At 36.5% G+C, this 21,490-nt stretch overlaps 1 protein-coding gene across 1 annotated transcript in view; it reads right to left on the bottom strand.

Moving 5' to 3' along the window:
- LOC118749276 (protein furry-like) overlaps positions 1–21,490 on the bottom strand; it is a 1,083,341-nt gene that overhangs the window by 866,708 nt on the left and 195,143 nt on the right. Inside the window, exon 9 of the mRNA XM_036484076.1 lies at positions 11,902–12,051. Within this exon, the coding sequence (XP_036339969.1) occupies positions 11,902–12,051 (150 nt within the window). The remainder of the gene's footprint in view (positions 1–11,901; positions 12,052–21,490) is intronic.

Below are 21,490 nucleotides of genomic sequence, written 5' to 3'. Positions count from 1 at the left end.
AAATTCCGTAGTAAAATAATTGATGAGCCGACCTTTAAATTCAAACAATGTGGTGGCCTACCAGGCGGTTCCAATAAATTCAAAATTCAACTGGATAATTCACTGCGCCATCTTGATTCATTGTACTAACAAGAGAATTATATATTGTCACTTCACCTGGCAATTTTTCTAGAATTTGATAATTGATTGAATTGACATGTAAATTTTTTGGTGCCAGTATTGCGCCTTCTCTCAACCAATCGTCATCCAGGTAATTTTGAGCAACATTTGGAAACACGCGTTCAATCAATTTTTCCTTTCATTGGAGAATTGTACAAAAATTCCTCGGCAATGTAATCAAGCCATTTGTCTTATCGATTCAAACTTTTCCATTTCCGATCTCTAACAATTGCTTCGAGAACCGTTCTTCAGATTGATTATTGTGCAACTGAACACGCATGTTTATATGTAATGTCAATTTTTGCACATATAGAAACAGAGGGGAAGACTTCAAGCATGCATTGATCTCATCTGCCGGTGTTGATCGTGGAATCACGGGCAATGTTTGTCGAAAGTCCCCAAAGCACCACCAAAAAGCTGTTGATTTCCACGTAAATCCTGCATTGTGTTTATTCTCCAAAGTCCAAAATAGAAAGACCGAATATCAATATACACCTTCTTCTTCTTCTTAATTGGCGCTGTAACCGCCTACGCGGTTTTGGCCGCGTCCAAAACAGCACGCCAGTCATTTCTCTTCTGTGCTAACTGACGCAAATTGAAAATGCCAAGTGAAGCCAAGTCCTTCTCCACCTGGTCTTTCCAACGCAGAGGAGGCCTTCCTCTTCCTCTGTTACCAGCATCGCGGCCCGCGTTGAATATTTTCAGAGCAGGAGCGTTTCTGTCCATCCGAACGACATGGCCAAGCCAGCGGAGCCGCTGAATTTTAATTCGCTGCACTATGTCTATATCGTCGTAAAGCTCATACAGCTCATCGTTAAATCGTCTGCGATATTCGCCATCACCAACGCGTAAAGGTCCGTAAATCTTTCGCAGAATCTTTCTCTTGAAAACTCCAAGAGCCGCCTCATCAGATGCTTTCATTGTCCATGCTTCCGCGCTATACACCAGCACAGGCATGATGAGTGACTTATAGAGTGTGATCTTTGTACGACGAGAGAGGACTTTACTTCTCAATTGCCTACTCAGCCCAAAGTAGCACTTGTTGGCAAGAGTGATTCTCCGTTGGATTTCAAGGCTGACATTATTATTGGTGTTAATGCTGGTTCCCAAATAAACGAAGTCGTCTACTTTTTCAAACTTGTAACTGTCAACAGTGACGTGGGTGCCAAGACGCGTATGCTCTGACTGTTTGTGTGATGACAGGAGATACTTCGTTTTGTCCTCGTTCACCACCAGACCCATTCGCTTTGCTTCTCTATCCAATCCCGAGAAGGCAGAACAGACGTAGCCCTTGTTTTTACCGATAATATCGATGTCGTCGGCATACGCCAGCAATTGTACGCTCTTATAAAGTATTGTGCCTGAGCGGTTCAGTTCTGCGGCTCTTATTATCTTCTCCAACATATGATTAAAGAAATCACACGAAAGGGAGTCCCCTTGTCTGAAACCTCGTTTGGTATCAAACGGCTCGGAGAGGTCTTTTCCAATTCTGACGGAGCTGGTGGTATTGCTCAACGTCATTTTACACAGCCGTATTAGTTTCGCGGGGATACCAAATTCAGACATCGCGGCATAAAGGAAACTTCTCTTCGTGCTGTCGAAAGCGGCTTTGAAATCGACAAATAGATGGTGTGTGTCGATCCTATTCTCGCGGGTCTTTTCCAAGATTTGGCGTATTGTGAATACCTGATCTATGGTGGATTTTCCAGGCCTAAAGCCACACTGATAAGGTCCAATCAGCTCGTTGACGGTGGGCTTCAGTCTTTCGCACAATACGCTCGATAAGACCTTGTAACCTATGCTTAGAAGGCTAATTCCGCGGTAGTTGGCGCGTATGGCGGGGTCGCCTTTCTTGTGGATTGGGCAGAGCACACTTAAATTCCAGTCGTCGGGCATGCGTTCATCTGACCATATTCTGCATACGAGCTGATGCATGCACCTCATCAGCTCCTCGCCGCCGTACTTGAATAGCTCGGCTGGCAGGCCGTCAGCTCCAGCAGCTTTGTTGTTTTTCAGCCGCGTAATCGCTATACGTACCTCGTCATAGTCAGGCGGTGGGACAGCTACTCCATCATCATCGACTGGGGACTCGGGTTCGTCTTCCTCACTACTTTCAGCGCTGCTACCATTCAGTAGGTTATAAAAGTGTTCCCTCCACAATTTAAGTATATTCTGGACATCGGTTACCTTCCGTAAGTCGCCTAACCCTCTGGTAGAATTTTCGGGCGTTCTTCCTGCCGGCCAGCATCTCAAGCTCTTCGCACTCACGTATTTCGGCCTCTCTCTTCTTATTGCGGCAAATACGCCTCGCTTCCTTCTTCAGTTCCCTATAACGGTCCCACATGGCTCGCGTTGCGCCCGTTCGCAGCGTGGCCCTGTAGGCGGCATCTTTTTTCTCTGCGGCTTCTTGACATTCCTCATCTTACCAGTTGTTCTTTCGGGCTCGCTGAAATCCAACTACTTCTTCGGCGGCGGAACTTAATGATCGGGAAATGTGGTTCCACTGCTCGCGTACGTCGGATTGTTGAAGAGTGCTCTCAGAGAGCAGGTGTGTGAGTCGAGTGGCGAATAAATTGGCCGTCTGTTGTGATTGCAGCTTTTCGACGTTAAGCTTTCCTTGCATTGTTGGGCGCACATTTTCTGCTGCACAGAGGCGGGTACGTCCAAAACGCTTGAAGCATGCCTTCCGTCTATCACAACATGATCGATTTGGTTTCTTGTTTTTCGATCTGGAGACAGCCATGTAGCTTGGTGGATGTTCTTATGCTGGAACCTAGTACTACATATTACCATATTTCGGGCCCCGGCGAAGTCGATCAGCCTCAGTCCGTTATCGGACGTTTCGTCGTGGAGGCTGAATTTTCCGACAGTGGCGCCAAAGATCCCTTCCTTGTCCACCTTGGCATTAAAATCGCCAAGCACGATTTTGACATCGTGTCGGGGGCAGCGCTCATAAGCACGTTCCAAGCGCTCATAGAAGAGATCCTTGGACGCCTCATCCTTCTCTTCCGTCGGGGCATGGGCGCAGATGAGCGAGATGTTGAAGAATCTAGCTTTGATGCGGATTGTGGCTAGACGTTCGTCCACCGGGGTGAACGCCAGTACTCGGCGACGGAGTCTCTCTCCTACCACGAATCCAACACCGAATTTGCGCTCCTTTACGTGGCAACTGTAGTAGACGTCGCAAGGCTTCACGCTTACTTTACCTTGCCCCGTCCATCGCATTTCTTGGATGGCGGTGATGTCAGCCTTTGTCTTCCCGAGGACATCAACCAGCCGGGCAGAGGCACCTTCCCCATTAAGGGTCCGGATATTCCAGGTGCATACCCTTAAATCATAGTCCTTTATACGTTTGCCGTGGTCGTCATCAGAAAAATGGGGTATCATCTGAGGCTGTTTGTTTCTTTTCATTGGGCGGGGTTTTAACGTGGCGGGACCCAAACCCAGCGCACGCGAAGTTTTACGCCTTCTCACTTTAGCTCGCCCCCAAACGGGTGTTTGGTTGCTACCCAGAGGATACGTGGATATAAATATCCGGACGTTGTGAGCTGCGATTTGAACCGTACGCACAAGAATCGCTTCTAGCCACTCCCAGGTGAATGGCAGTCAAAAGTTTTCCACTTCTGCGCACGGAACCATCCTCCCAATATACACCACCTATTCGATAATACGATGAAATGACAGATATGTTGTGTTGTGGGGACTTTCATTTCATTCTACAAAATCCCTACTGAAAAACTTGCAGCCATGTTTATACTTGACTTATCCGAAGAAAAAATAAACACAGCACATTATAGCAACAATTTTCCACTACGTTTTCAAACTTTTCGTACGAAATGATGCAAAAAATTTGTGAAAAATTATTTAAATAAATTCAATTGATTATTATATTGATTTTTTTGAGCTCAAGGCCGGGTTGAAATAAAACAATCTGTTTTTGTTGTTTTTAAATCGTATATGTTTAAAAACAAAAATCAATTACTAATTGAGAACTATATTGCAGCCATGTTTATACTTGACTTAATTTATCCAAAGAAAAAATAAACACAGCACATCATAGCAACAATTTTTCACTATGTTTTCGATTATTCATGTATCTGCTGTTGTACCATATACGTGGTCTATGAGTATTTAATTATTTCATATGTCTCTATACCAATTTCCAGTAATCTACCACAAATATTTCAAGAGATATACCAGCAAACAATTAGGTTTGATTTACATTTAAGAATGATTTGATATCAAAGTACTTTCTCAAATATCAAAGGTTTGAAAACGATTTGATATCGATTTGAAAATCATAGCATTCTCAATAAAAAGGGGAGTTTATTCTTCATTTGAGAAAATTGTTGTTTCTCAAATGTGCTTCAAACGTTAATTATCAAATGTGCTTCAAACGTTATTTATCAAATTTACATCAAATGTATTTATAAAATTTATTATGTTAAACGAATTTTTTCGTATTAATTTTTATTCGATCAAGAAAAACAAAAAGCAGCAAAAACACAGGTTTAAAACTAAACAATTCAATTAGGTAATTAACAGCTAATACTAGGCACGAAATTCTTTAAGCGTTTAATCTGAAAAATAACATCTAATTGGCTACAAAATGAATATTTAGTTAATTTTTTTTTAGTTGTAATTTTTCTTTTTCAATAGTCTAGTTTTTGCATGCTGGAAAAACGCAATAGAAGTTCGTTCGAACTCTGCGTCTGTCCCGTTGGGGTACTTTGCCGAAAATGAACCTGAAAGAAAACCCTTAAGTATTTGGCGAATTGTTCCTAGTTTTTAAAACAAAATACTTTTCAAAGCCGTTGTTACACTCAATGACCTTGCTGACATTTTGCTATCTGTACCCTTCCAGGATATATGTTGAGCGGCTTCATCTAACAAAATTTTTCGCCATGCATTCTTCACAAATTTTTCTGCGTTTTGTGAAAAAACTAGTGACAAATCAGCCACCTGAAAATTGTATTAATGGTAATTCGTTTTGGTTTTCGTATGAAATTATAGGGATATTTAGACCCAGTTTGTTAGTATCGCAAAACGGCTTTCGCTAAATCTTGCAGCCCTACCAAGCTGGGTCTGAATAGCTTTTATGATAAAATAATACCAGGCTATTAAATTTATTTTGATGTTCTCGAAGACTACTTGGAGCAACGGATTCACTGTCGTCGGAGTCACTGTAATCTGTATGACTGTCTTTGTTGCTGCTGTCAGGGTGAGAAACAAAATCTTCTTCCATCTGCTCATTCTGCCCGCCGATATGTGCGTCTGGAAACTCCATAGCTAGACGAACCGGCTCGCTAACACTCCGCTCGAATAACATATCAACAATTTCCGCACTTTCCCGTTTACATTTTTTTCTATTCATTTTTATTATTAATATAATTATAATTCTTACTTTTTGATATGTGCGCTGTTGTATTTTTTTTTAAAGAAATTGACAATTTCAAATTCTTTACTACAGTAGGCTGAGTAAAATATATCGATTATTGATATACTCAACAGTGCTTTTTTTCAAATGTATCTCAAATTAATCTTAAATGAAATTCAATTGTGGAAATTAAACGTAATTTTCAAATAGCTAAGCATTTCAGAAAAACATTTGAAATCAAATTGAGAAATACAATTTTCTCAAACGTTTCAAACCGTGTTTGCTGGGACCAGATGAAAATTTTTGTTAGTATGGGTGGTGCCACGCCCCTTTTCCGAATTCGGGGAAACTTAACACAAACCATCTGCATAATAGCCCGACTATGTCGTATAAATTTGGTTGAAATCTTGCACTTATTTTTTATATATAAGATGGGAGGTGCCACGCCCTCTTTTCCAATACCGCCCATTTTTCTCCATGAGTATGGAATTATTTGATATACCTCTATACCAATTTCCAGTACTCTACCACAAATATTTCAAGAGACATACAACAAACAAATTTTAGTTAGTATGGGAGGTGCCACACCCCCTTTTACGAATTCGTGCAAACTTCATAAAAACCATCTGCATGATAGTCTGAATATGCCGTATAAATTTGGTTAAATTCGGTGAAGCCATTCTCAAGTTATAAGCTCACACCAAAAACGTGTACTTATTTGTATACATAGGATACATATGCCACGCCCCCTTTTCCAAATTTGGGCAAACTCCACATAAAATGTCTGCATGATGGCCCGAATATGCTATATAAATTTGGTTGAATTCGGTGAAGCCGTTCTCAAGTTATAAGCTAACTCACTAAATTTTATATATAAAATAGAGGCGCCACGCCCCCTTTTCCGAATTCAAGCAAACTTCACATAAACCATCTGCATGATAGCCCGAATATGTCGCATAAATTTGGTTGAATTCGGTGAAGCCGTTCTCAAGTTATATGGTCACACCAAAAACGTTCACTTATTTTTATATTTTAGTTAGTATGGGTGGTGCCACGCCCCCTTTTCCGAATTCGGACAAACTTGGTATAAACCATCTGCATCATAGATCGAATATGCCACATAAATTTGGTTGAATTCAGTTAAGCCGTTCCCAAGTTATGAGGTCACACCAAAAACGTGCACTTATTTTTATATATAAGATATTCAAAATTCTATATATTCTTATTAGATGCCGGAGAGTTTATGTATTACATTTCAATACATTTAATACAATTTAATGCTGAATTATCACAAATAAGCATTCAATATATCACCGTTTTTCTCATTTTTCAAGCGACTTAGTTTAGATTTTTAATTATAAGTAACACAGAAATACCGATACGCAACAAATATAAATTATTTTTAAGAATGTCAGTTTTAGAAAATGAAGGAATAACTGACAAATTATGTTTCTAATTTTAAAGCACAGTTTGCCTCAAAAAGTAAATTATTGCAAAACAAATAGCTCATTAATCATAAAATGAGGTATTTATTATTTACAAAATTGTATGCGTGCTTATTTAATTGTCACTTTGTAGGACATCGCCATGTTAAAAAAGACAGTTGAAAGCATGATGCAATAATACAAGGTGGTATCAGTTGTGGCAGCTCGATTTGACACTGCCTTAGCTCAGTAGAAAAAGAAGAAAAACGGGAAGAAATTAATCCCCATTTGGGGGAAAATATAAAATTTCATATTTTCTTCTAAACAAAATTTGCTTTTTTATAGTATATTCGTAATGAAATGAAATAAAATAAGATAAAATACCTTTTTAAGAAAACAAAATGTGTATACCGAGAAAACATAAAAAAAACATTCAACTATATTATTAGGCAAAGAATTGTTAAAGAACTAACACTGTTTCACCTAAGGCAGTCAATATGGCGGAATTAGAGCGAGAAGCTGCCAACCGATAACACCTTGTAATATTGCATCATGAGTTGAAAGCATTGAGTTGGGATAGATGAAGAACCAGTGCCGTCCCTCTCCGGCTAGCTTAGCGCAAGTTCGGCACCAGTTTGACTTGCTGCAGGGTAAGTTTGTGTACATGTATATATGCACATATCGCACACCGTCTTCAAAAGCGATATGTAGTACAAACGAAATGCAATGGAATTACAGATAGCAACGCTGCTCGTTGATATCAATGCGAATTGTACTGATTGTCAAAAATGATGTTATTTTTGTTCATGTTTTTCATTGTACGTATAATTTTTTAGAGTAGTTTTTGTGCTCCTGCTATCACCTTGAATGAATTTGTCTCGAACTCATATAAGAGGTAGTGTTACAGGAGCAGTGAAATTTTCGCCCCGGTGTTTCTTAAAGAAAGCCATAAACGTAGCGACCAAGGCGAATTTAATAACGTGGTGTTATCGGCGAATCTGAATTTTTGGCCGTGGAGGACATTACTTCAAAATGGAGTGTTTGTTGTAATTCATACCAATGACAATATGAATATCACGTATAATTTGTTAGTATAATTTTTTACTTATATACCGCTAACACCACCTTATTAAATTCGCCGTGGTAGCGGCCGTTGATTCAGCTTGGTGATGTTTTGCTCTAGATTGCACCGTTGTGGGCCTGTTGAATGAGTTTGTGTTTTGGTTGTATGAAAAATCAAAAAAATTTTGATTTTATGGCAAGTTGCACTACTCGTCGCTACATTAATGGCCATGTTGTACAAAGTCATTATATTTTGCGTTTATTTTGTTCTCTAAATAACCCAAAATGGATAACTCAGCCGAAATATGTACGTGCTTTTGTAGCTTTTTATAAATGTAAGCCGAAACTATGAAAAATGAGATTTTATAATGAATGAACGTTTGTGGGCAAAACGTACAACTTGATTTCGGATCGATTTGAACCAACGGTCGCAACATTTAAGGCTTGCATTATGTGAAAATGATGTGTTTGTTGTAATTCATGCTGTCATGCCAATTCATGAAATCATTTCATGCGTTTGAGTATTTATAAACTGAGTGCATGAACACCATTTCATGATTTCCATTATACGCGAAATGGAGTTTATGCACTGAGGTTTTACTCAGATCTATGAAATGATTTCGTGAATTGGACTACGCATAAACGTGATAATTGTGCGTATAATTTGTTAAGTCATTCCATGTTTTTATACTCTTGCTACCACATGAATATATGAATTCGTGATAAGAATATATAAATTCGCCTTGGAAGATAGAAAGTGAGTAAGAAGAAATGCCGAACAAAGGAATTTATCTTTTTTCAACTTAAATAAATGCTTTTTGCAAAAAAAAGTGCGTACGTCACTTAGAGTCTTGGTTATATTGCTCGGGGAGAATCGTAACAAATCGCGGCGAATTCGTAAGGATCTATTGATTGCATCATAAACATTTGCATTTATTTGTTAAACATACAATAGATAATTATGTGACAGTTCACTCCATTTAGTTACTTCCATTACAACCCGATCTAAAGGATGCTAGCAAGGCGAATTAATATAAGGGGATGTTACCGGAAAATAAATAAATAAATTATATATCAGAAAATGAATAAGATGAAATGAAATTAATGTTTAATTTCTAACCAAACCTATGTATGTAACTCAATCGCCTGATGGTTTGCCGGGCCGTAAACATATGTTTACACATCAAATTTCGTGAGTACACCTTTTTTAAGAAGTTTCACTTCTATCATGACTTCATTATCTAAACGCTTTGGCGATAGTGACATGCATTTTTTGAACGCGACAGTGACATCATGAATTTGTATCAGTTTGACATAAAAGAAAAAGAAGAACCTTATCTGTCGCTAGAAAAATATAAATAGATCTAAGCTCGCCACAACCACAGTCGCGGTGTAGCTCTGTAGCCGCCAAATTATTTATCTACATAAGAGCACGTATTAAAATAATTTGACAGCTGTGGTCCGTTGGCCGTCGTTTTGAATGTGTTTCAAGCATTAGCTATGCATCCAGATATATGTATGTTACCGATATACATATAGAGGAGTAAAGAATGCATAATTCTTTGCGAACACTCATTTTGTTTGTCAAAAAAAAAAACTGGTTGTAAATACTTATCATCAATGAGAAGAAATCAGAAAATTTTTTTTCTAAGAAATAATCAACCTTTGAGCAATATTCGGATTTTCTGGTTTTTTCCACGATTTTTGTATAATCAGCCTTATTGCGAGAGTCGTGTCGAATGCAAGTCGTTTTTTCGAGAGTCGAATCGTATCGAAAATTGCATGTCCTTGCCTAAAATTTCCACTCGACTAGTGTATTAAAATGGAAAAACTTGGCAGCACTGCCTATTTTTCGACGATTTTCGTCGTTTACTTATTTCAGCACGACAGTATACGATTCAAATTTACGACTTACGCAATGAGGCTGAATATCTCAAGGTATAAGGGCCACATCGAAAAAAAATTTCCCAGCGTGTTCACTGACCTCGGAAACAGCCGAGGGAATTATTTTAGAACCTTTTATTTTAGAAACTTAAATTCCCCGAGAGATTTTTCGAGCGCACGGATTGAAGAATGACTAATATTAATTGCTTGAGGTGGAGGCACAAAACGTCCATGCCAGACCTCTGAAGTGTTTTGCATCAATTGATGGTTTTTAGCTAAATGCTAAAAAGTCAAGTTCTTCAGAAGAAGAAGCACATTTAATTTTTCCTGGTCCGTCTCATATAGATATTTTATTTAAAAGATTAAATCTAAGGTACCTACTTAGATATTATAAGTATTATAAATACCTAATGATAAATTGATACACGAGGATCACTAAAAAGGCCTTAAAAATAAACAAATTTTGTCGATAGAAATGGTCTTATTGGTTTTCAAGATATCTTTCAGCATGATTTATACACTTTTGCATGCGTTGGTGTATAACTTTTCCCACAGTGAAGTCGGTAACTGAAAAACATATTTTTTGAACTAGTTAACAGCTTCTTCTGGCGATGAAAAGCGTTGTGCACGAAGTTGATCCTTGATGTATGGGAATAAAAAAGCCATTAGTTCGCAAATGTGGGCTCGAATCCGTAACATCCGTTCACGGATCGAAAACCGTATGAGAGAAAATTACGTGATACGCCAGTCGTATAAAGCTGATTGGGATAAAGAGTACGTTCATGTTTGTATTAATCCGAAAAATTTGTTTTTACGTAACGAGTAATACGATATCGTATGTGATATTTCGAGCCCTGGACTCGACGACAGATGACCCCTCAACTTAATGTTTTGAGTACCTAAGAAATCATTTGTTTGAAAGCCCGCTTTAGCTTGATGAAAGACTATTTGTCGTTTTTTGTTATTTTTTCTCCATTCGTCCAACACCGTTGTCAAACAAATAGCATGTACCACTCAGAATGAAGTGTTCTACGTTCCCCTAATATCACTATTGCCACATGACCGCTATAGTGAAGAAACCAGCGACCATTTGTTTCGAAGTGCATCTTTGCGCGAACAAATTTGTTTCTTTTACCTTTTGTTGAAAAATCCTCTTTTTCTGGCTTCTGCAAATAAATATACTTCAGTAACGTCGCCTGTTACAATGTGATTTAACTGTCTGGACATGGCCTGCTTGTATTTTTACAGCGCTTGTATCCACTAATTGACGCGAGCATTTTTTGTTTTAGCAATGGCCACATCATATGGTATACCGCGCGCACATAGCTTTCTAACGGTATAGCGTGAATGCATAGGGCCCCCCAATCTCACAATAGTTGCGTTCAATTTGCTTCACGATTTGCAGGTTTTACAGGATTTACAGGAAAAGCTCTTTTCCCTATTAATAAACCTTACGGAAGGTGGTGACCGGGAACGACTTCCTGTAAAAACCTGCAAACAGGATTTACAAGAAAAGCATCTGGAACGCAACTAATATGTGCCATGACGATCTATATTGCCTATATCGCCCTGCGTACAGTGTTCATGTTTTCTGGCGCACTAACCGATATTAGGCGATCTTCTCAATGTTCACCGTCGAGCGAAGTACGGATGCATTTTACCAATTTTAGACACTGACCTTGATGGTGTTTCCTCACCCTAAGGAGGAATAAGTTCATCCTTTCACTGTTTTGTGGTCATCAACGGCGAAAGTTGTAAGCAATCATCCAACAAAAATCTTTTTTTTTATATTAACCTTTTTTTCTACTTTTAACTTTGAAGTAGCTATAAATCACACAAAAAGCGCTCGTACTGTGAAAATTTCTGAGCACGAGATGATAAAAATTTCCAATTTTACGATGCAAATGCCAGACCGACTCAAATGGCATTAGTGTTCCGGATACTAAAGACTTTTTAATGACCCTCGTATTACGCTTACTTTATTCATCTATTTACCTTACGCCAAATGTGCCATTTTCTGCAATTTTTTCCAGCACACGTACTAGCTGCAAGCGCAAGGCATCACGCCGACGCCGACGTCGCATATTCTCCTGTTTTCTGTCGACTGCTTCGCGTATATAAACTACAAGCTCTTCCATTAAATCCCTGTTAAACATACAAGACAGTACATAAATAGGTATCTAAAATTGGAGGTTTTGAAGGTTAATATACAATGTCATACGCAGGGAACGGATTTTATGGAAATTGCGTTTTTTTTTTGCTAAAGAGATAGAGTACATTCGATTTAGAATGTCCACGATTAAGATTTCCCTGATTACATATATACACATTTGATGTTGCCTTTTTTGCCTTTTCTACCTTTAATTGTAAAGAGCAAGGAAAAAACCCTTATTCCTGATAATATGAAAGTTTAAACGTTCCATATTTAAATTGGGTGCCACTTGTATCAACCCACTCGAGCGCACGTGTAGTACATTCAAGACTTTTCTTCGCGAAAATCGAATGAAAAGGCTGCCAGAAAACTTAAAAAAAAAAAATCTTGTGTTTCAATGTTACTACAATTATAAAGATTAAAGTTTTGTGAGTTAAAAACTCGAAAATTTACAAGTAATTTTTAGCAAAAAAAACGACTTAAAAAAAATAAATATATATATATATATCATGATCCAATGATCGGATCTAAATCAGATTAGTATGGGACCACCTCTGAGAGACTACCTTTCCGATGCAAAAAGAATTATCGAAATCGGTTGACGTGGTCCAAAGTTATGCGGTAACATATATATAAAAAAAAATATTCCGACGAACTGATAACCTCCTCCTTTTTTGGAAGTCGGTAAAAATAGTCAACCATTCAAAGTACAAGTGTTTCATACAATGAAACAAGTTCATAGTTTTTCTCTTTTTACTTGTAAAATAGACATTTCTAAAACAAATGTATTTTTGATTACTTTTCGGTTTTTCTCTTTTTTTAGTGCCTTCTTTTCTAGTGCCTTTTACTGCCTATTTCGTTTTTTTATTTTGCATTTTCTAGCCTATTTGGTTATTTTATTTTGCCTTTTTTATAGGTTTTTAGGTCCTAAAAATCCGTTCCCTGGTCATATGGTTAGGGGTAAATAGTACTAAAAATATGTACGCAGGATTGGTCAGATTGACCATACATTTTTATTAATCCATAAATTTTCGGTTCTTAAAACATTAAATAACGTATTTTTCCAGCCAGATCCGATGATGCCTAGCGATGCCTAGCGAAGCCTAAATTATGTAAGAAAAATCGTAATTTTTAACGCTTATTTATATTACAGTTATCATATTCAACAACTTTATTCATCTTGACGCCGTTTTTTAATTAAAAAAAAAAACAGTGCAGAAAACAACAAGCTCATGGTGAAGTCTAAATAGCAACAAAATAGAGGTCCTGTATTGTAGTTGGATTGACAAATAAAAAAGTGAAAGTCTTAACAACGGTTTACATGGTGAACTTTGCTCAGTGGGTAGACCACTGGCTCTATAAGCCGGAGTCACTAGTACGAATCCCAGTGAACTCGATGAAAAAGCCTCAGGAGGAGGTGTGGTGATCTCCGAAATAGCAGCTCAATAAAACTCTCAAGTAGCACCCTGGTGTATAACTTGGTGTAAATTTGTGAATTTTGGTTTGTGGTTTGCAAAGCTGTGTAGCTGTGCTTTTTTGTGCTCTCATAAAAATTCATATTTTATAAAGTTGTTGACTTTAATAAAGTAAATATTACAATAAAAGTGGTAATAAACGTTTGGTGCACAATTGAAGATATGTAGAATATCATATTTTCCTGTAAATTTTATCAATTTAACTTAATATTCTTAATTGCAAGTGCCGAGTCTTTTGTTTCATATAATATATTGCTGTTGTCAATTGCTTTTGTTTATCTAAAACTAAAATTGTTTTTGTTTGTGCATAATGATTTTGCTCCTTTAGTCATTTCTGCTGTTTCATCCTTGTCACAGCTGTTTGCGTTGTGTTTATTAAGTGTATTTAAAACGGTTCGCTACATAGCATTCAAGTTGTTATATGCCAGCTGATTGCTTTTCTCAGTTTTCTCATACATCGCTTTCAGAACTGTTTTGGATTTTTTGCTTATATACATAAATATCATTTTAAACATGTCGTGCATTTACGCCAATTGCCACGTTAAAAACGACTCCTGTGTGTCATGCTGGCTCTGTGATGGAATTGCCCATATAAAATGTGCTGGTTTGAGCGGTAGGGTGTTAGACGCTATTCATGAGGGAAAGGGTCTTCTCTGGTCTTGTCAAAAATGTAGATCAACCGAAGTTTATTTATTTAAATTCTTTAGGCAGTCCAGAAATGGGTTTTCTGAAATTGGGAAGGATCTGTCGGTACTTGTTGAGAAATTTAAGTATTATGAAAAAATTTTTAAGTCTTTCACATGTCTCGACAACCCTCCACACTCTGAGGATAGCCGAGAAAATAAATGTACATCTAAAAATATTAACGTCAATCATACCGTTGATTTAACAGTGTTGCCATCAACATCTGAAGCTGCACTGTCTAACTTAGTTCTTCCGAATAACTCGGAATCCCGCATATCAGACATCATTACCAAAAAGTTGGTTGTAATTCCTCCGAAAAGATCAATCTTTGTCTCTAGATTTGCTAAGAACACTTCTTCGGATGATATAAAGTCATACATATCGACTAAAATTAAAACTAAAAATGTATTTATTCGTAAATTTAATTTTAAATATGATCGCGATATTTCGTCTTTTAAAATTTATGTAGCTGCCGAAGATTTTGATGCACTACTAAGGGCCGTTTTCTCAAGTAACCTGTAACTTTAAAGCTCACTTTATATTTAAAGGTTACATCAAAATTAATGATTGTGTCTAAAGTAAAGTATTTTATTATCGGTTTTAAATTGGTTTACATCCAAGAAACATACATACGTCAAAAGCGGATAATAGAAATACTTAACTTTGGACATAGCTTTATTTTTAATCCAACTTTTAAATATAGTGAGTTTTAAAGTTAAAGGTTACTTCAGAAAACGGCCCTAAATTATTCAGTTTGGTCAACCGGGGCGTTTGTTTGCGAGTTTCAGTATTAACCTAATAAAAGTAATAACAACGTAGCTAAAATCTCTAGTCTTAATTCTGTTTCAAAAAACTAGCTCGCAAGTCTAATTTAAGTATTTACTATCAAAACGTTAGAGGTTTGATTACCAAATTAACTGACTTATATTCAAAAGGTTTTGACTGCAATTACAATATTATTTCCTTGACTGAAACATCGCTCAAACCTCATATTTTTAATTCCGAAATTCTTCCAAATGAATATCAAATATACAGGAGCGACCGTGAGGGCAGAATCGGTGGAGGTGTTCTTTTTGCGGTGCATTCGTCGATACCATCCGAGGAAGTCAGTGTTCCTGTCATTGAATATACCGAACTTAAATGTATACATGTACAGGCTGGTAAGGGTTATGCTTATTTAGCTCTTTGTTACATCCCTCCTAATTCTGCCGTATCAGTATACTAGCCGGTCACAGATGCGCGAGGCTTCGCCACGCGCCGAATGTATGCATATGTATGTACATTTATGTATTTGGAGAAAGAAATCATATGCCATCATGGCCTTCATTTATTATATACATAAAAAATCTTGTCTAAATCCGTTCAGTAGCGTGGTTAAAATATCTCGCCTTTCATTTATACTACGTATAGAAGGTGGTAATTTTAAATAGATTATAGAAACTTATAGTTTTTGTACATGCGAAGGCCATGCACTTTCATTTGGTAGCTCAGTATTTTATCCAACGGACGGTGAAGATCTTATAGTTTTTAAACAAGTGGCAACCTACTCAAAAAATAATACATTATTTCACATCCAGAGGCTAAGTCTTTCCATTTGACAGTTACGCTGCAGAACTGACGTCTACACTTATTAGAATTGAATATAGTAATTTTCTTAACAGATGGCAACCCTATTAAAATTCTAAATTAAAGAGGTCACTCTCCTATCGATACAGAATATATTTGAGAAAATCTCGTCAAAATCTGTTCAGTAGCTTTCGAGATTACCGCGTACAAAGAATCTCGACTTTCCTTTATACTATGTATAGATGTACATACAAATATTCAAATTAGCGAAGGAGAGAAGAGGAAAGAAATACGTGAAGAGACTAAACAAAAACATCGAAGTAAGCGTATTTTATTTGAATTTTGTGTTTCAAATATTTTTGACTGAACACTTAGGAACAATTATAGTTATATGTATGTATGTATATACAACACATACATATGTAGATACTAAAGTACTTGTACATATGTACGTGAACCTAATGAAATATAAACATCAAAGTAGGCACAGCTGATTTATAAATTCTGTCTCTCACTGAAATCTCATCAAATGTAGCCTATGTACATACATGCTCACATATGCAAACAAAAAAAGCATCAGCTCCTTACGCTTTTTTTAATACAGCACCTACCAAAAAAAAATCTATTTTGAAGAAAGAGCGCCTTCACGTATTATATGTTAGGTATTAATTTTTAAATAGGTGCCAGCCCCATTAAAAAAATAAAAGCTTATCCGGAGACCATATTCTTTCACTTGATACCTCATTTTTAGTCCAATGAACTTTGAAAATCTTATTATTTTTAGAAAGGTGGCAACTCTACTCAAAAAATAATAGATTATTAAACATCTGGAGGCCAAGCCTTTTCACTTCACATCTCACTTTTTGTATGCATACCATGTTCAAATGAAATAGTAATTTGTAAATAGGTGGCAACCCTACTCAAAAAGTAATACATTATTGAACATCTAAGAGCCGAGCCATTTTATTTTACACCTCATTTCTGGTAATCCTACGAAAAGTGCGGGCCTAATAATTTTTTAAACAGGTGGATCCCCTATGGGAACTCAAAGTACTAAAGATAAAATCCCCATCGATACAGATTATACTTAAACAATTTCGTCTAAATCCGTTCAGTGGCGTGGTCAAAATATCTCAACTTTCCTTTATACTAAGTATAGAAAATAGTACGTTTAAATAGGTGGCAACCCTACTTAAAAAGTAACAAAGTTTTTGTACATGCGAAGGCCATGCACTTTCATTTGGTATCTCATTTTGTAACCCAACAAACGGCGAAAATCTTTTAACTTTTTAATAGGTGGCAACCCTACTCAAAAAACTAATACATTATTGCGCATATAGAGGTTAAGTCTTTTCGTTTGAAAGTGACGGTACAGAACTGATGCCTACGCTTATTATTATTGAATATAGTAATTTTACTAACAGGTGGCAACCCTCTTCAAAAAAAAATGTTAGTTCTTTTCACGACGCCAATCCCTTTCATTTGACACCTCATCTTTTGTAATCCAACGAACTGTGCGGATCTTACAGTTTTTGAGACACGTGGCAACCTTATTAAAATTCTAAGTAAAAAAAGATCCCTCTCCTGTCGATACAGAGTAGATTAGAAAATAGTATTTCTGGAGGAAATGGCTGAACTTGCCCTTAAACAAATAAATATGTGTCTAAATAAGCTTCGAAAGGTCTTGGATCTCGTTTACGTTGATGATGTTCCAAAGTCCTCTATTAATCGGTGTGATACCCTAGTTTTGCCAGATGGTGCTAATTTCAGGAAAATTAACAAAGAACTTTCAAATTTATCTTGGCCAATATATAGAGAAGACGTCGAGAGTAGCGTTGAACACTTTAATGATACTGTTTTCAATTTGTTTCGAAAGTATATACCAAAACGTAATATTGTTCATGACGAACCAACACAATTATGGTTCACTAAAAAGCTTAAAAAATTGAAAAATAAAAAGTTACATTATTTTAAACTGTAAAAGAACGGGCTTACACAGTGATTGCATAAAGTATTCGGTTTTGCGGCAAAGCTACTTTCCATTAAATAAGAAATGTTATAAGTCATATTTATGTAAAATTAAAAAGAATTTAATTAACAATCCTAAATAATTTTTTGGTTTCGTAAATTCAAAGCGTACATGGATTTCCGTCCGCTATGCACTATCGCAATACTGTGTCTAGCGACAGCCACCTCATTGCCAACATGTTTGCTCAGTTTTTTAGGTCCAATTATTCGGTAGACTTCTCTACGAGTGGAGACTATCCGTATTAACTTAGTACGATTAACTCAGCTTTTATTCCAGTAATTTCTTTCGATGAAGTTTTACACTATTTAAAAGCCTTAAAAGTGTCATTTAGGCCTGGACCTGATCATATTCCGACCTGTTTCCTTAAAAACTGCGCTAAGAATATCTGTGAGCCTTTAACAACTCTATTCAATTTGTCACTAAAACATGGCGTTTTTCCGTCAGCTTGGAAGGAATCTTTCATAATACCACTTCACAAAAACGGCAGCAGGTCTTCTATAGAAAACTATCGAGGCATAGCGAAGCTCTCCGCTATCCCCAAATTATTCGAAGCAATTATTGTTAATCAGCTGACATATTCTATATCTTCTTCAATTTCACAATCTCAACACGGGTTTTCTAAAGGAAAATCTATTATCACTAATATATTGGAGTTTACAACTTATGTCTCAAACGGTTTTAGAGAAAACGCTCATACCGACGTAATATACACCGATTTCAGTAAAGCTTTTGACAAAGTAATATCACTCGTTACTCATAAGTAAACTTGACCTAATCGGCTTTCAGCCCAGTCTTCTTCAATGGATCTCTTCTTACCTCTCTGATAGAATACAAAGAGTTATTTTTAAAAATTGTTCTTCCAACATCATTAAAGTCTCTTCAGGAGTTCCTCAGGGAAGCCATCTTGGTCCGATTCTGTTCCTGATATTCATTAATGATATTTCTTCTATAATAAAATATTCAAAAGTTTTAATGTATGCCGATGATGTGAAACTTTTTAAAACATTGTCCTCTATTGAAGAAAGGTCTTTGTTACAAGCGGATCTAAGCAACGTGGTTAGTTGGTGTAATGCAAATTATATGCAACTTAACCTTAAAAAATGTAAAGTTATGTGTTTCTCTCGAAGGACAGTTCAACCAGCTGTTTATTCAATTTCCAATTATAATCTGGAGCAGGTATCCAATTTTGTCGATCCTGGTATCACAATGGATTCCAAACTCAATTTCAACCTTCATATTAATATTACAGTCAATAAAGCCAAAGGCGTTTTTGCATTTGTAAAGCGATGGTCAAAATAGTGCAAAGAGCCTTATGTTACAAATGCTCTTTTTACCACTTTAGTTAGACCTGTACTAGAATACGGATCTATTGTTTTGAATCCCCGCTCCCAAGTTCATTCAGATAGGATTGAATCAATTCAAAAAAAATTCTTGCTTTTTTGCATTGCGTGATTTTAACTGGGGTTCAGACTACAATCTCCCCCCTTACACTAGTCGTCTAAAGCTCATAAATTTGCCTACACTCGCAAGTCGTAGAGAAATGCTAGGTATAATATTTATCGTAAAATTAATGACAGGCTTGATTAATAGCCCGGCCCTTCTGGCTGAGGTAAATTTTAATGTTCCCTCTCGAGTGTCAAGACACTTGACACTTCTGTTTTTGAAGTCATGCAAAAATAATTTTGAACTAAACGAATCATTCCGTTATTTATGTCAAGATTTTAACTCTCATTCCAGCACGTTTGACATATCGGACTCGATTTTCGCTATAAAGAAAACTATCATTTCCATTATCAATAATTGAAATACTATCTTTAGCATATCCAATCAGCTGATGAATTTGATTCTGTAGCTGAATGGTTTTAGATCTCGACACTTAACAAACTCCTGTTTCCACGACTCGGCACCAAAAAAAAAAAAAAAAAGGTTCCGTACGTCATGCGGACTGCGCCCCTCGAGTCAGTTGGGCGGGAATGGAGGGTAAAACCCGTTGGGATTAATTAATTAATAAATTAGATTTATACCGAAATTCGTAAATTACACCAAGGTGATACTTGAGCTGTTGAAACAACATCTTTATTACTTAATAGATTTCCTATTATTTGGCTATATAGAATTGATCAGATGAACGCATGCCCGAAGCACAGTGCTCCCAGAGCGGGAAAAAATCAAACATTTTGTTGACCCATTTTAAACCAAATAATTTAGTCTGACCCACATCAGTTTTAGGCTTTACTGTCAAAAATACAACTTAAGAGGTATTCAGTTAAATTGTTAATTTTTCCATTTACAATTGCTTAAAAAAACTACAAAAAATAATTTGTAACAAAAATTTGGGTTCTGTAGTTTAGACTCGCTATATTTTAAATGCAAATTTATTTTGTTGAAAATAAAACTACTACTAAAATTTAAAGGAGTTAATCTAAAAATCATCTAAAATCATATTTTTTTATTCCACAAATCAAAAGTATGGTCTTTTAAAAATAAAATAAAAGTGTACTACTTTTTCCACTTTGCGAAATAATAGGGGTATTCACGATCCAGTGCATACTGTCTAGCATGGTGCATAGATAGCATAAATAGCATGATTGGCTAGTTTTGTTATTGTTTGAACACATGAAACAACAAACTCATGCTATTTATGCTATCTGTGCACCATGCTAGACAGTATGCACCGGATCGTGAATACCCCTAATGTGTTTTTTGCAAATGCATCAAATCATTTTTTTATTTCTTGTTAATGCCAACATATCTGCACCATTCGTTCGATTTAAACAAAAAAAATAAAGTGACCTTGCCCCGCAGATTTGCAATAAAAGTGTATTTTTTTGAAAATAGTTGCCAACTGTTAAAAAATTTTATTCAAATTATTTAGTAAGTTAAATGAATTATTAAAATATGGGTATCAATCGAAATTGGTTTTAAAAGGTTGCAGGAGGGATGCCACCTTTTTAGAAAATATAGGAATCAAGGAATTAGGAATATGTATCGCCATATATGTACATATATGGAAGTCAGACGAAGGAGGTTTAAGTAGGTTGTAGCTTCCAAATATTTTAAAGAGGGTCGCTTACTGTATGTAAAGTCGAATTTAATTAAATTATGCAAAATTTATTTATTTTAAATATTAAATTATTTATGTCCAACGAAAAGGTTGCGACATCGTATTTGTTATTTTATGACAATATGTAAATACATACATACATCGCCAATGAGTCATTTGTTTTGATTACATGCATTCCCCCTCATATTACTAGACTCTTAAATTAACTTTATAGTTTCAGGATTCTTTTATTCTTCACTTACTTCTTGCTAAATATGTCAAAGTTTTTCTTTCGTCTGATCAATGCCAGGGTGGGCAAGGAAGGGATCTTTGGAACCACCGTCGGAAAATTCAGCATCCACGACGAAACGTCCGACAACGACTTCGCCGTGGCCGGAAACATGGCAGTATACAGTACAAGGTTCAAGCATAAAAAGATTCATCAAGTCTGTCAAGGCTGTCTCCGGATCGAAAAACGAGAAACCAAATCGATCATGTTGTGATAGACGGAAGGCATGCTTCCAGTGTTTTAGACGTACGTACACTCCGAGGCCCAAACATCTACTCGGACCACTATTTTGTTGCAGCCAAGATACGCACCCGCCTCTGTGCAGCAAAAAATGTGCGGCCAAATA

This window comes from Rhagoletis pomonella, unplaced genomic scaffold, assembly GCF_013731165.1.
Source record: "Rhagoletis pomonella isolate Grant_MI unplaced genomic scaffold, Rhpom_1.0 Rhpom_scaffold_00014, whole genome shotgun sequence".
In the NCBI taxonomy this organism is placed as follows: domain Eukaryota; kingdom Metazoa; phylum Arthropoda; class Insecta; order Diptera; family Tephritidae; genus Rhagoletis; species Rhagoletis pomonella.
This window is presented reverse-complemented; position numbering and strand designations above follow the sequence as displayed.